Genomic DNA, 16,054 nt, shown 5'->3' with positions numbered 1-16,054 from the left:
GGTCTGGACCGGAAGGATTTGCCCCTTCAACCACTTTACCACCGGAGGATTTTGCTGTCTTATGTCCAGGCCACTTTTTGCGATTCGGCGCTGTGTGACTTTAACTGACAATTGCGCGGTCGTACCCAAACGAAATTTACGTCCTTTTTTTCCCACAAACAGAGCTTTCTTTTGGTGGTATTTGATCACCTGTGCGATTTTTACTTTTTGCGCTATAAACAAAAAAAAGAGCATTTATTTTGAAAAAATAACTATTTTTAACATTTTTTTATATGAAATTCTTCCCAAAAAATATGTAAAAATCTAATTTTTTTAAAATTTTTGGACAATTTGTTTTCTGCTACCTATGTTTGGTAAAAAAAATCACAATAAGCGTATTTTGATTGGTTTGCGCAAAAGTTATTGCGTTTACTAAGTAAGGGAAAGATTTTTGTCATTTTTGGTGTTTTTTTTTTTTTTAACGAGTAATGGCGGTGATCTGCGTTTTTTTTTTGCGGGACTGCGACATTGCGGCGGACAGATCGGACCCTTGACTGACATTTTTGACACTTTTGGGGGTACCAGTGACATTACTGCAGTAATCAGTGCTATACATATGCACTGTTACTGTAATAATGACACTGGCAGGGAAGGGGTTCATTTTATTGGAGAGGGAGGGGTTAATGTATGCCTGGTGCTTACTAACGTGTGTGGGGGGAGGGGACTGAGTGACAGAAGGACAGATCACATGTTCAGCTATGCTGAACCCTGCAATCTGTCACTCTCTGTCACTTAGGAGATCCGCCCGTTCTGTTTACACAAGCGGGCGGATCTCCACACTCGATTCCCCGACGATCGGGGAAGAGCGGCTCCTCCCCTGGCCCGACTCCCGCTGTGAATGAAAACAGCGGGAGCGCGCCTCCGGCGGCACGCGAGCGCCGCCTACAGGGGGAGGAGTCCAGCGACGTATGTCTACGTCGCTGGACGATAACGAGCCACTGTGCCGCAGTAGCAGCACAGTGGCCAGAGGTAAAGTGGTTAATGACCAGGCCATTTTTTGCGATTCACCACTGTGTTACTTTAACTGACAATTTTGCGGTCGTGCAACACTACCGAAAAAAAATTGATGTCCTTTTTTTCCCACAAATAGAGCTGGTGATATTTGATCATTGGTGCAATTTTTATTTATTGCACTTTAAACAAAAAAAAGAGCGACATTTGTGAAAAAAAACTATATTTTTCACATTCTGCTATATAACATCCCCAAAAAAATTTAAAAATTACTTTTTTTTAATCATTTTAGGCCAAGAAAGGCAAGTGTTGCGTTTTTTATGTGTTTTTACATGCGTTTTGCAAACTGTGAATAGCTGGTTGTTAAGGAAGGGGCCAGTAAGCCGGTCGTTGTGTCCTTAACAACGAATGAGTCATTAGCTAGCTGTCAGCGGGGTTTCCCACTGACGGCTGAATGTAAAAACAAGAATTGCCAGCAATAAAAAAATTGGGGGAAAAAAAGGCAAATCCACACCAGACCGTTATCCGAGCATACAGTCCGGCAGGTCAGGAAAAGAAGGGGATGAGTGAGTGGCCCCCGCCCCCCCCCCCCAAATCATACCAGGCCACATGCACTCAACATGGGGGGGTGCTTTGGGGCAGATGGGCTCTGCCCCCCCAAAGCACCTTGTCCCCATGTTGACGGGGACAAGGGCCTCTTCCCCACAGCCCTGTGGTTGTGGGGGGTCTTTGGGTGGGGGGCTTATCAGAATCTCGAAGCCCCCTTTACCAAGGGGGCCCCCAGATCCTGGTCCCTCCCCATGTAAATGAGTATGGGGTACGAATCCATGCTGGCTGAAAAACAGCCTGGTGGCTCAGATGCCGATGCCGCCAGCTGGACAATCTCACTGCTGATCCTGCTGCTATTCAGTGGAGGAGAGGCAGAGCCAAAAATTGTCCTCTGTGCATAGCAAATCTCTGAACCCCGCACTCTATGCCTAACACCCTCCTGTATATTATGTAGTCCTGTGCCCAGCGCTCTGTGTATTATGCAGTCCTGTGCCCAGAGCTCTATATATTATGCAGTCCTGTGCCCAGCGCTCTGTGTAATATGCAGTCCTGTGCCCAGTGATCTGTGTATTATGCAGTCCTGTGCCCAGTGCTCTGTATATTATGCAGACCTGTGACAAGCGCTCTGTGTATTATGTGGTCCTGAGCCAAGCGCTCTTCGTATTATGCAGTCCTGTGCCCAGCGCTCTGTATATTATGCAGTCCTGTGCCCAGTGTTCAGTGTACTATGTAGTCCTGTGCCCAGCGCTCTGTGTATTATGCAGTCCTGTACCCAGCACTCTGTGTATTATGCAGTCCTGTGCCCAGTGCTCTGTGTATCATGCAGTTCTGTACCTTGCGCTCTGTGTATTATGCAGTCCTGTACCCAGCCCTCTGTGTATTATGTAGTCCTGTACCCAGCACTCTGTGTATTATGCAGTCCTGTGCCCAGCGCTCTGTGTATTATGCAGTCCTGTGCCCAGCGCTCTGTGTATTATGCAGTCCTGTACCCAGCGCTCTGTGTATTATGCAGTCCTGTACCCAGCCCTCTGTGTATTATGTAGTCCTGTACCCAGCACTCTGTGTATTATTCAGTCCTGTACCCAGCACTCTGTGTATTATGCAGTCCTGTACCCAGCGCTCTGTGTAATATGCAGTCCTGTACCCATCACTTTCTGTATTATGTAGTCCTGTGCCCAGCGCTCTTTGTAATATGTAGTCCTGTACCCAGTGCTCTGTGTATTATGCAGTCCTGTACCTAGCCCTCTGTGTATTATGCAGTCCTGTACCCAGCGCTCTGTGTATTATGTAGTCCTGTACCCAGCACTCTGTGTATTATGCAGTCCTGTACCCAGCGCTCTGTGTATTATGTAGCCCTGTGCCCAGCGCTCTGTGTAATATGCAGTCCTGTACCCATTGCTTTGTGTATTATGCAGTCCTGTGTCCAGCACTCTTTGTATTATGCAGTCCTGTGCCAAGCGCTCTGTATATTATGCAGTCCTGTACCCAGCGCTCTGTGTATTATGTAGTCCTGTGCCCAGCGCTCTGTGTATTATGTAGTCCTGTACCCAGCGCTCTGTGTATTATGCAGTCCTGTGCCCAGTGCTCTGTGTATTATGCAGTCCCATGCCATTTGCTAATAAAAAAAAATATGTCCCCGGATTTCATTTTAGAAATCTGGCCACCTTATCCCTAATGCTTGCTACAAAACTGAGGTTAGCCGAAAGTAGGAGGGGTTTATAAGCGATGTCCCTGCAGCTTTTGTTTTGCCAGTGTCCAATCACCTGAAGGTAGCTTCACATAACCCAATTATAATGTATGATTTATTTGGTTAGTCAATCCTAATGTTATAATGTGATCTGTAACCCAGCTTGAGTCTCACATTTTTCATGTTGCAGGGCTTTCACATAACAGTAAACTAATTGCACATAAAAAGGGAGAACTTAGACCCAGGCAAAGACAACCAAAACAAGGTAACATAGATACATATTATTATTACATGGAGAGGAAATTATTTTTTCTGTGTATCTTTCTTAAATCTGTAAACTTGCATGCAGTGCCGGGACAAGGTCATCCAGCGCCCAGGGCAAGGATGCCAAACTATGCACCCCCCCTTCCCTTAGGTTTAGTGTCAAGGCGCCCCCCCATCCCTGCAATAAACCATTGTGCCCAGGGCAACCGTCCCTCCTGCCCGCCCCTTGTCCCTGCCCTGCCTGCATGTATCACTTCTTGACCTCCTGTGTTTGCCAGCACACACATGCAGTGATTGCCAATCCATGAGCTCTCAGATTAGAGCTGCAGAATCTTATGTGTTTAATACTGCAATAGCAAATTACATTTTTTTATTTCAGATAATTGCACCTATTTTGCAGAGACATACACAGATAGAAAGGAGTAAATGGTGCTGCTAGTTTTCCTCACTTACATAGTTACATAGTAGGTGAGGTTAAATAAAGACAATACTGCATCCCATTCAACCTGTGTAGGAGTGTGTGTGTGTCAGTGTCTATAATTATTTCCCGTATCCCTGTATATTGTGTTCTTTAACCCCTTCATGCCTAAAGCCTCGTACACACGCAACGAATTTCCGCCGACCGGTCGTCCGTCTTTTGTCCAGAGTGGTGTCTGTTGGTTGGAATGTGCTCTAGACTGCACACAAATTTTCCCGCACGACAGAATTCTACTTCAGAAGTGATGTCATGTGTTGGATTGCTTTCTTTGTGTTCTTTCATCTCTGAGCATGCCTAGTCTTGCTCATAAGATTTTTCCCCGTCGAAATCTGTACTAATGAGACGAAAATCGGACGTGTTTTGACGGAGGACAACAATTTTATAGCCTGCACACCAGAATTTTTTTCGACCGAAAAGTCGGAGTCGGTTGTCGGAAGCATCATACTAACAATCCGAAAATCGACAGATCGGTCGTCGGACGAAATTTTCCGGCCGAATTTCTTATCGTGTATACGGGGCTTAAGCCTTTTCCTGACATTTGTTGCCTACAAGCTACAATCTGTATTTTTTTCTAGAAATTTACGTAGAACCCCCAAACATATATATATATATATATATATATATATATATATATATATATATATATATACACAATATCTATCTCAAATATTCATCAAAGTGAAAAATAAATTCATAAATATGTGCTCCACATAAAATATTGTGCAAATTCCCCTAAGAAAATGTCCAAAACAAATTTTCATTTCAAAGTCCAAAGCCTTGAGTGCAAAATAAACGTGCAAAAAACTTGTTGCTGGATAAAATTCAAACGTTGCTCCCGTGTTGATGTGACAATTCAATATCCCACCACTAGTGTTGAGCGAACACGGACTGTATTATTCGTGTTCGTACCGGATAATTGGATTTTTGCTACCCGGACACGGACCCGAAAACTTTACTGTATGTTCGGGTTTAAAATCTGTGTTCGGTAATTTTATTTCCTGTTTTGTATGTAATGGCGCGCTTTTAATGGCGGGCTTTCAACAGCCAATCAACAAGCGTTTAACTGGTGTGTCATAGAAACCATCACAGCCATGCCTACTAATGGCATGGCTGTGATTGGCCAGCTGAAGCATGTGACCCAGGTCTTTATAAGCTAGAGACACAGCGCGCTGTGCGTCAGTCTGTTCTAGTGTAGGGAGAGAGCACACACAACGGTGCTGGCTGCTGCTGATTAGGGACAGACAGGGAAAAACAACATTGTGCCCGAAAAGAATGCAGGGACAGGTCGGAGTGTAGGCAGGGAAAGATATTTGAGCATTTTAGGGACAGGCTGGAGAGATTAGGCAGGGAGAGATTAGGAGACACAGGACAGAACAATCGTCCGTTAGCAATCTACATCGATTTTGCTGTGTGGGGGGTGGTGCAGTGAACGATCTTTTTGCCCTCACTTGAGCCCACTGAGGAGGAGGAGGGAGAAAAAAATATATTTTTATCAGTCTGTTGTGTGCAGCGTTCAACTATATTTTACTACAGATTGCTGTTCTAATCTGCTATTTAAAAATTACAAAGTTAAAGGGGAATTTTTTTTTTTTTTTTAAGACCACTTGCCATGCTCTTAACTACGTTTTGCTGCCATTTGCAGCACTCTAGCCCTTTCCATTGGTTTTTTAGAGCCATTTTAGTGCCTGAAAGTTCGGGTCCCCATTGACTTCAATGGGGTTCGGTGTCCGGGTAAAGTCACGGACCCGGACTTTTTTTTCAAGTTCGGCCGAACCCGCCGAACATGGACATCCAGGTGTCCGCTCAACTCTACTCACCACCTAGCAAGTTGGCTTCTTACCAGCAGATTTCATGTAAGGGTGAAAAGGCAGCCACCTCCAGAGAATAGACCCCTCCTGATAGGAAAAATATATACTCTCTTCCCACACCTCTCAAAAAAAGCATGAATGGGCTTCTTACCAGATGCTGAAAATTCTATAGCATATTATAATTTTCTTATTGGTATTTCTTCCTCCCATCACTCCTGATCCCCTCTGGGGTAGATATGCTGCGAATCTCTTATGGTCTCACACTCCATCCGGTCCCAAAATACTCTCACTCCTCTCCTGCCTTGCTGGGAATTTGCACAATATTTTATGTGGAGCACATATTTATGAATTTATTTTTCACTTTGATGAATATTTGATAGATATTTTTGTATAATGCCATCTTATTTATTTTTGTCACTAAGTTTTTTCACTTGGGAATGACACCTAGTATTTAGCGCACCAGACTTATTTTCACGATTAATTTATTCCAGTACATTTGGATCTTTGGTTGAAGCTCATTTATACATTTATCAGCGCACCTTTACACATTCATATATATATATATATATATATATATATAATTTATTTCTTTTTTTCAGCCACTTCTGGACCGGAAGGATTTGCCCCCTTAATGACCAGGCCATATTTTGCGATTCGGCACTGCGTTACTTCAATGGACAATTGGGTGATCAAGGGGTTAAATGTGAGCCTAGGGGAGTGATTCTAACTGTGGGGGGCGTGGCTTGTGAAATGGCCATAGAGACATGTGATGCTATATAGAAGGATCACAGGCGCTCTGTGATCATTTCAGGGAGGACGGTCGGCTGTGTTTACAACATCTGACCGTTCTTCTCTCTCAGCGGGGAGCGATCGCGGGTGTCAGGCCCCTTAGCTCCCTACACGTGACTGACTTATACCTACGGCGGTTTGCACAGGAGCGGCTGCCTGCCGGCGGGTGGTCCTAAAGTGGCAGAGACCCTAGAGAATAAAATGGCAATTGTTGCAATATTTTATGTCATACAGTATTAGCGCAGCAGTCTTTCAAACGCATTTTTTTTCGTGAAAAATACACTTTCATGAATGAAAAAAAATAAATGATACAGGGGGTTACTACTGCATTGATAATCCAAAATACTGGTTGTTTATACAGAGATTGCAGCTTTGTCAGGAATTTTACGGAATCCTGCTGGGTTCTTTAAGGAGGTTGAGGCCCGTCCTGCTTTATATAACCGAAATCATCCACATAATTGTGACAAGGAAGTGAAGAAGAATTTATGGAAAGAGGTGGCAAGTAAGCTGATCAAAGACTGGGAACAACTGGATTCCAAAAACAAAGAGGAAATAAGTAAGTAACATTTACTTTATAAAACAACCCATTCAGTTTAAGATGGGGAAATATTTGTGTATATATACTGTATACGTATGAAAAAACATCATGAATACTTTTTTTTTTTTTAGAAGTGATCACATGACCTCTGTTTCAGCAGCATAAGGAGCTTAGAGAGTGGGAGTGGTGCTTGCAGGGGGTGAACAGGGGACAGAAAAACAACAGTTCACTGATCTTCCCAATTTAGAGCTGTGCAGGGGGTCAGCAAAAGTCCTAGTAATTGAAGAATAGGCAAGCTGTGTTTCCAGCACAGCCAGAAATCTGACCACACTAAAATGGATGAGCTGTCCTGCCTAGTGTGGTCAGTTTGAAATAGGAAAGCAGAGGGAACACCAGGTATTTCACACAAAGGAAGCAATACAAAGAGAACAGGATACTTTCTCAACAAGTAAAGGGTACAGCAGCGGCATATCAGGAATGATATTCAGGACCCCTTGATAACGTCCTATTGGACGAAACACGTTGGGGAGGAGATTCTAGTCCTGACGTCATGCCCCTGTCTGATCCTGGGTCGGCAGTGGCACTAAATGCTAAACTTTTACATTTTACTATGGTTTTTATTTTACAACAACTTTATTAACTACTACACTATGAAGACTATTTGGATCTTGGCGAGCTCCATTTACCCTAGTTGAATCCTAATGAGGGGCGTCGCTGGATAACTGGATGTCGGATATTTACTGAATGTGTGTTTGCTGCTGTAACAGCAGCCATCCTTTCTGGTGAGTGTCCATTTCACAGGGGTGCGGTGGAAGGCCTTGGAGCACTTCATTGGACTACCTTAAGCCCCGTACACACGTACTGATCGTCGGCCGAACGATCGGCCGTCTTTTGTCCAGGGCTGTCGTGTCTGTTGAAAACTGCAAAAGACTGCACACGAATTTTGTCGGCCAACAACAGCCGACTGCAGAAGTGATGTCATGTGATGGTTAACTTTCCTGGTCTTTTTTCTTTTCTGAGCATTAGTCTTGCTAATCTGCTGTCTGTCGGCCGAAATCTGTACTGACTGGCGAACAATCGGCCGTTCTGGTGTTGGCCAACAAAAGTTTTAATGCCTGCACGACAAATTCTGTTCGGCCGAAAATACGCTGTCGGCTGTCGGAAGCATCATACTAACAAGCCTACAATCGGCCGATCGGTCGTCGGCCGAATATTTACGGCCGACAATCGGTACGTGTGTACGGGGCATACCTCTACCTTCAGTGTGCTTTTGAACAGTATTACACTGGACTTTTTCTACTTTTCACTACTTTCTACTGTTTTTCACTTACTTCGTCCTGGTATGGGACTTATAGCACTGAGAGGATTTTACTATATATAAGTTTGCACATAATATTTTTTTTATTGCATCGTTTGTCACTTTTTTTACATTTTTTTGGCGCTTCACACTTTTTTTGATTGTTTTTAAGTTAGATATATTACTTATTTGCGGCCATCTCACGACAGTGCAGAGATATATTTTGCTTTGCAGGAATATCAAATGTTGGAGTAACATACTCTTTTGGCGCTTTTCCACTGCATGGAACCGAACGGTTCGGCTCGCTTTCGTGCTTTTCCACTGCATGGTACCGCATGGTACGGTGTAGGAACGGTTCGGTACAGTACGGTGGCGCTTTTCCACTGCATGGAACCAAACAGTACAGCTCTCAAAAACAGTACCACCTCGATTGTGGTTCCAAGAGGTACCATACCCGGTACCATATCCCACAATCCTTTGCATGCAGTCACTACTAGCCACTGATTGGTCAGAGAATCCCACCCACCCCGTTGTTATCCCCCCCACTTAACTTTAGTACTACTTTAGTGGAAAAGCAAACCATACCGTACCGTAACGAACCGTTCCAACACCGTACCATGCGGTACCAGCAGTGGAAAAGCAAACCGGGCCAAGCAGGGCCGAGTAGAGCCGAGCCGGTACTTGCAGTTGAAAAGTGCCATTTGATACTAATATGATATTAATATAATCATAATAAGCAATTTTAGCATCGTATACTGTTTTTTTTTTTTTTTTTTTTTCTTCAATTAACTGATAAAATTGCTTTTTTTTTTTTTCAGTAATTGCACTGCCCAAAAAATGGAGAAACTTTGCAGATTCTTTCCAAAGAGAATATAAAAAACAAAACAATGAAAGCCAGAGTGATCCAGGGCCATCCGAAAGGACAAAGTACCGTTACTATGATCATCTTCTTTTCTTGCTACCTACAATGGATCAAAGAGAGTAAGTGAATAACGTCATTGACTATTAAACTGGTTTGAGAACGTCACATGACCACCATCAAATGGAACTGTAGTTGGGCGTCCCCATCCCCAGTGTTCCTCCTGGGATTGGTGGCACTGACAGCGGTACTGGTGTTGTCAGATCAGCATTGTATGTCCAACAATCCACAAATATGGATTTAGCCCGACCCCATCTGCTGGCCCAATGTGATGTCATTTAGGGGTATTTTAGCAGGTGAATATGAGCCTTTCCACCACTGGAAGTGCTTTTGTTATCACTTGGCGCTGGCATTTGTTCTGACATCAGTTTGAGATGTTTCAGTGATCATTCAGAATTTATGGACAGGTGCACCTGACCTCCATCTGACCTGCATTTACCTGTGCCTAATGTAGATTTTGCATTCCAATAGACTTGCATAGATATGGAAAACTTACTTGAAGCAAGCAAAAGCCTCTCAGCACAGCTTAGGGTCCATTCACAGCAGGGGCTGTGTTGGTGAAGCTTAACCGCTTCCCCACCAGGCCTATTTCGGACACTTTTTGTTTACAAGTTAAAATCAGTATTTTTTCCTAGAAAACTACTTAGAACCCCCAAACATTATATATATTTTTTTAGCAAAGACTCTGGAGAATAAAATGGCGGTCATTGCAATATTTTTTGTCACGCGGTATTTGCTCAGCGGTCTTTAAAACGCCATTTTTTTGGGAAAAAATTTGAAAAATCACATTTCACTGCATTTAAAAAATACTAAACAGTAAAGTTAGCCAATTTTTTGTATATTGTGAAAGATGATGTCACGCCGAGTAAATAGATACCCAACATGTTACGGTTTAAAATTGCGCCCCCCCCCCCCCCCCCCGTGGAATGGCGACAAACTACGGTCAATAGAGATCTCAATAGGCGACACTTTAAATTTATTTAACGGTTACCAGTTTAGAGTTAGAGAGTAGCTCTTTTTTAAAAATTATTTCTCACGCTCTGGCGATCGCGGCGATACCTCACATGTGTGGTTTGAACAGCGATTTAATTTGCGGCTCGACTTCCATATACGTTTTTTTTTTGTGCGCGAGCTAACGGTGACGGGGGCGGCTAAATTTTTTTTCCCATTTATTTTATTTATTTTTTTAACTTTATTACAGTTTTTAAAAAAAATAAAAAATCTGATCACTTTTATTGCGGTCACAAGCAATGTAAACATCCCTTGTGACAGCAATATCTAGTGACAGGTACACTTTATGGAGGGATCGGGGGTCTAAAAGACCCCAAACCCCTCCACTACACTTCCCTGTATGCAAAACGCCGAAAAATGCGTTTTTGCATACAGCCATTTTCAAATTTGCCGCCTTTTGCAGCACACTAACCCGGAAGTGACGTCATGGACGCCGCCTCCGGGTTACGTCATCGGAGACCCGATCGAAGCCGTTTCCGACATTGATCGGAACTCCATCCAGCCGGCGCACGCGCCGGCTGGGTGCTCGGGGCTCCCGGTGGGACGGGAGCCCCGGTAAAAGCCGCGGTAGGCGGCGGGAGGGGGGGACGTCCCCTCCCGCCCCCCGGGTAACGATCAAGCGGCTCCCGAGCCGCATCGGTCGGTACCGATGGAAAGCCGACCGTCGGCTTTAAACCACGGTACCGGGAAGGCATCATCCCGATATACCCCCGCAAAGTTTACGGACGTCATATGACGTCCATCCAGGGAGAAGGAGTTAAAGAGGAAGGGAATGGTGTTTGCAGATGATGGGGGGGGGGTCTTAAACTGGAAGGGGTGTGGTCTTGACAGGAAAGGCTGGGTCATATTTAAATTAGCATAGGTGTATTCAGGCCTAGGGCAGCACAAAACCTAAATGCACCACTACCCCTAACACAGAGGCACCATTTCACCACAGATGTTACAGGATTTCTTATTCCCATCGACCCATGGCTGTGATTAGTTAATGCATGAATGTCGTTTTTTTGGACTTTTTCCACTGACCCTGACTTAACCACTTGCCTACCGGGCACTTTCACCCCCTTCCTGCCCAGGCCAATTTTCAACTTTCAGCGCTGTCACACTTTGAATGACAATTGCGCGGTCATACAACACTGTAATCGAATTACATTTTTATCATTTTTTTTTCCACATAAATGGAGCTTTAGTTAGTGGCATTTAATAACCACTGGGTTTTCTATATTTTACTAGAAATAAAAAGAAAAAAGACTGAAAATTTTGAAAAAAAAAAAAGGTTTTCTTAGTTTCTGACAGTAAATTTTGTAAATAAGTAATTTTTCCCCGTCACTAATGTATGCTGATGAGGCAGCACTGATAAGCTGCGCTGATGGGCACTGATTAGGTGGCACTGATGGGCACTAATAAGGAGGCACTAATATGTCACACTGATGGGCACTGATAGGTGGCACTGATATGTGGCACTGATGAGCACTGATAGGCAGCACAGGTGGGCAGCACTGATGGGCACTGATATGCGGCACTGATGGGAAGCACAGATGAGCAGGCACTGATGGGCACTGATTGGGGTCACTGATGGGCACTGATTGGTGTCACTGATGGGCACTGATTGGGGTCACTGGTGGGCACTGATTGGTGTCACTGATGGGAACTGCTGGGCCTTTACTGTAATTAGGGCACTGATGATCAATGCCCTGATTACATGTCCTGGTCACCCCTTCGAGAAGGAGCCAGTGATCAGCTCTCCTCGCCACACGCTCTGACAGTGTGAAGCAAAGAGCACCGATAAAGGCCACTTCCTCATTTACATGTGACCGGCTGTGATTGAACACAGCCGATCACAAGGGTAAAAAGGCACGTCATTGGCTTTCTACCAAGATCGGGGTTGCACAAGCGGCCATTTTGGGGTGCCATCATATGACATTGTCCCAGAACGAGAGCCGCACTGCTCCGCCGTCAGTTGACAGTGGACGGGCGACAAGTGGTTAAGCAGCCCATAGATTATGCAATTTTCTTTCCTTCCACCACAGGTGGAAGGAAAGAAAATTGCTTGATTCCCCCATCAACACAGTCAGTATTGAAGGAAAAATCCCTCCCATAGTGCTAGTGTGTACACAATTATTAGTGTTGCCAGCTATAGCTGCAGCACTATTAGTTCAGGAAAAACCTGGCAAGCTGGTTGTACACAATTAATTTAATAGACTTCTGTACAACCTCGGTGCCCATGCATCAATCCAAATTCTGCTGAACCAGCCAAGCTTTGACTCATGTATGGTCGTCTTTAGGATCATTTTTATTGCTTCAACTAATCACAGATTTAGGGGCATATTTTGTGACCACTAACCTCTGCAAATTTTACTGTGTTTGTTTTTTCTTCCATCCATTACCCAATTTTTTTTCATTAGTATGTATATGTATATATATATATATATATATATATATATGTATATATATATATATCAGTGGCGGCCGGTGCGTTGGGGGCGCAGGTGTGCCGCCCCCCCATCCATGCGTCCGGCCCCCTAATCTCCATGTGGGGCGCCGGATGTATGGAGTTCAATGGGGGGGGGCTTGGCACACTGTTCACTCTGCATTGAAAGAGGGCACGCTGGCATCTCTGCATTGAAAGGGGGCACGATGGCATCTCTGCATTGAAAGGGGGCACAATGGCATCTCTGCATTGAAAGGGGGCACGCTGGTATCTCTGCATTGAAAGGGGGCACGCTGGCATCTCTTCATTGAAAGGGGGCACGCTGGCATCTCTGCATTGAAAGGGGGCACGCTGGTATCTCTACATTGAAAGGGGTCACGCTGGCATCTCTGCATTGAAGGGGGCACGCTGGCATCTCTGCATTGAAGGGGGCACGCTGGTCTCTGTGCATTGAAAGGGGGCACGCTGGTCTCTGTGCATTGAAAGGGGGCACGCTGGCATCTCTGCATTGAAAGGGGGCACGATGATCTCTGCATTGAAGGGGGGACGATGATCTCTGCATTGAAGGGGGCATGCTGGTATCTCTGCATTGAAAGGGGGTACGCTGGCATCTCTGCATTGAAAGGGGGCATGCTGGCATCTCTGCATTGAAGGGGGCACGCTGGTCTCTGTGCATTGAAAGGGGGCACGCTGGTCTCTGTGCATTGAAAGGGGGCATGATGATCTCTGCATTGAAGGGAGCACGATGATCTCTGCATTGAAGGGGGCATGCTGGTATCTCTGCATTGAAAGGGGGCACGCTGGTATCTCTGCATTGAAAGGGGGCACACTGGCATCTCTGCATTGAATAGGGGCACGCTGATCTCTGCATTGAAAAGGGGCACGCTGGCATCTCTGCATTGAAAAGGGTCACGCTGGCATCTCTGCATTGAAGGGGGCACGCTGGCATCTCTGCATTGAAGGGGGCACGCTGGCATCTCTGCATTGAAGGGGGCACGCTGGTCTCTGTGCATTGAAAGGGGGCACGCTGGTCTCTGTGCATTGAAAGGGGGCATGATGATCTCTGCATTGAAGGGAGCACGATGATCTCTGCATTGAAGGGGGCATGCTGGTATCTCTGCATTGAAAGGGGGCACGCTGGTATCTCTGCATTGAAAGGGGGCACACTGGCATCTCTGCATTGAATAGGGGCACGCTGATCTCTGCATTGAAAAGGGGCACGCTGGCATCTCTGCATTGAAAAGGGTCACGCTGGCATCTCTGCATTGAAGGGGGCACGCTGGCATCTCTGCATTGAAGGGGGCACGCTGGTCTCTGTGCATTGAAAGGGGGCACGCTGGTCTCTGTGCATTGAAAGGGGGCACGCTGGCATCTCTGCATTGAAAGGGGGCACGATGATCTCTGCATTGAAGGGGGGACGATGATCTCTGCATTGAAGGGGGCATGCTGGTATCTCTGCATTGAAAGGGGGTACGCTGGCATCTCTGCATTGAAAGGGGGCATGCTGGCATCTCTGCATTGAAGGGGGCACGCTGGTCTCTGTGCATTGAAAGGGGGCACGCTGGTCTCTGTGCATTGAAAGGGGGCATGATGATCTCTGCATTGAAGGGAGCACGATGATCTCTGCATTGAAGGGGGCATGCTGGTATCTCTGCATTGAAAGGGGGCACGCTGGTATCTCTGCATTGAAAGGGGGCACACTGGCATCTCTGCATTGAATAGGGGCACGCTGATCTCTGCATTGAAAAGGGGCACGCTGGCATCTCTGCATTGAAAAGGGGCACGCTGGCATCTCTGCATTGAAAGAGGGCACGCTGATCTCTGTGCATTGAAAGGGGGCACGCTGATCTCTGTGCATTGAAAGGGGGCACACTGGTCTCTGTGCATTGAAAGGGGGCACGCTGGTCCCTGTGCATTGAAAGGGGGCATGCAGGTCCCTGTGCATTGAAAGGGGGCACGCAGGTCCCTGCGCATTGAAAGGGGGCACGCAGGTCCCTGCGCATTGAAAGGGGGCACGCAGGTCTCTGCGCATTGAAAGGGGGCACGCAGGTCTCTGTGCATTGAAAGGGGGCACGCTGGTCTCTGTGCATTGAAAGGGGGCACGCAGGTCCCTGTGCATTGAAAGGGGGCACGCTGGTCCCTGTGCATTGAAAAGGGGCACGCTGGTCCCTGTGCATTGAAAGGGGGCACGCTGGTCCCTGTGCATTGAAAAGGGGCACACTGGTCACTGTGCATTGAAAAGGGGCACACTGGTCACTGTGCATTGAAAGGGGGCACGCTGGTCTCTGTGCATTGAAAGGGGGCACGCTGATCTCTGTGCATTGAAAGGGGGCACGCTATGCCTTAATTACTGAAGACCCCTTTCACACTTTTGTGACCTCAAAGTCACGCAATTTTTTACAGCGTTTTTTTGCCGCAAAGCAATGGCTATTACATTTTTCTGTTTGCGCCCCCCCCCCCCAAATTTTGAGCACCAGCTGCCACTGATATATATATATATCTATATAAAAGGCTTTTATAATGTCTTACAAACTATAACTGTTTTTGATTTTGATAGAACAACTTCCAATGTGGATTCTGAAAATCATGATGAACGCAGACCGAATAATAAACAAGCTGCAGCACACAAGACTGAGACATCTAAGCAAGGTCTTCAAGCTGTATCCGAAAGTTTTTCACAGGATAACATGTCAACTGAAATGGATGATGATAAATTGTTCCTTTTATCATTCTTGAAAAAGATTAGGGAAATTCCATTAGAAAACAAACCTAAATTGAAAATCGAAATGATTAACATTTTTGAGAAGTATTCAAAGCCAGTTGTGCCATCACTTAATTCCAATGTTATCCCTGTGCCCAGGGCACATTATCCAGCATGGCAGTAATCTAATAATTCCAAGCTCAAGCCAATCTTCTCCATGCATGAGTTCCCATTATTCTTTTTAGAATTCTGCATGTGATACTGGGAGCTACAGTAGTTTTAAGTCCCATTAAAATGTTTTTCTTTTTGCTTACAATATCTTATATTAGACCATGCAGATTTTCTATTTGAATGGCAATGCTTAAAATAGAATTTCAGGTATATTTTGACTTTATAACCTATAAAAAGAGCTTTTTAACCTACGTCGCTAGACTCCTCCCCCTGTATGCGGCGCTCGCGTGCCGCCGGAGGCTCTCTCCCGCTGTTTTCAGTCACATCGGGAGTTGGGCCAGGGGAGGAGCGGCGGCGATCGCCGCTGCTCTGCCCCGATCGTCGGGGAATCCAGTTTGTAGATCCGCCCGCCTGTGTAAACAGA

At 45.6% G+C, this 16,054-nt stretch overlaps 1 protein-coding gene across 1 annotated transcript in view; it reads left to right on the top strand.

Moving 5' to 3' along the window:
- The window catches only part of LOC309557645 (uncharacterized protein), a gene marked incomplete at both ends in the record, with an annotated part of 68,982 nt that extends 53,339 nt beyond the window's left edge, over positions 1 to 15,643 (top strand). Inside the window, 4 exons of the mRNA XM_082260436.1 lie at positions 3,417 to 3,491; positions 6,927 to 7,121; positions 9,219 to 9,381; positions 15,316 to 15,643. Of these exons, the coding sequence (XP_082116562.1) occupies positions 3,417 to 3,491; positions 6,927 to 7,121; positions 9,219 to 9,381; positions 15,316 to 15,643 (761 nt within the window). The remainder of the gene's footprint in view (positions 1 to 3,416; positions 3,492 to 6,926; positions 7,122 to 9,218; positions 9,382 to 15,315) is intronic.
- Positions 15,644 to 16,054: the final 411 nt, after the last annotated feature.

This window comes from Pelophylax lessonae, assembly GCF_965119305.1.
Source record: "Pelophylax lessonae genome assembly, chromosome: 6".
NCBI classification, from domain to species: Eukaryota; Metazoa; Chordata; class Amphibia; order Anura; family Ranidae; genus Pelophylax; species Pelophylax lessonae.
The sequence above is the reverse complement of the archived record's forward strand: the minus strand, read 5'-3'. Positions and strand labels throughout refer to the sequence as shown.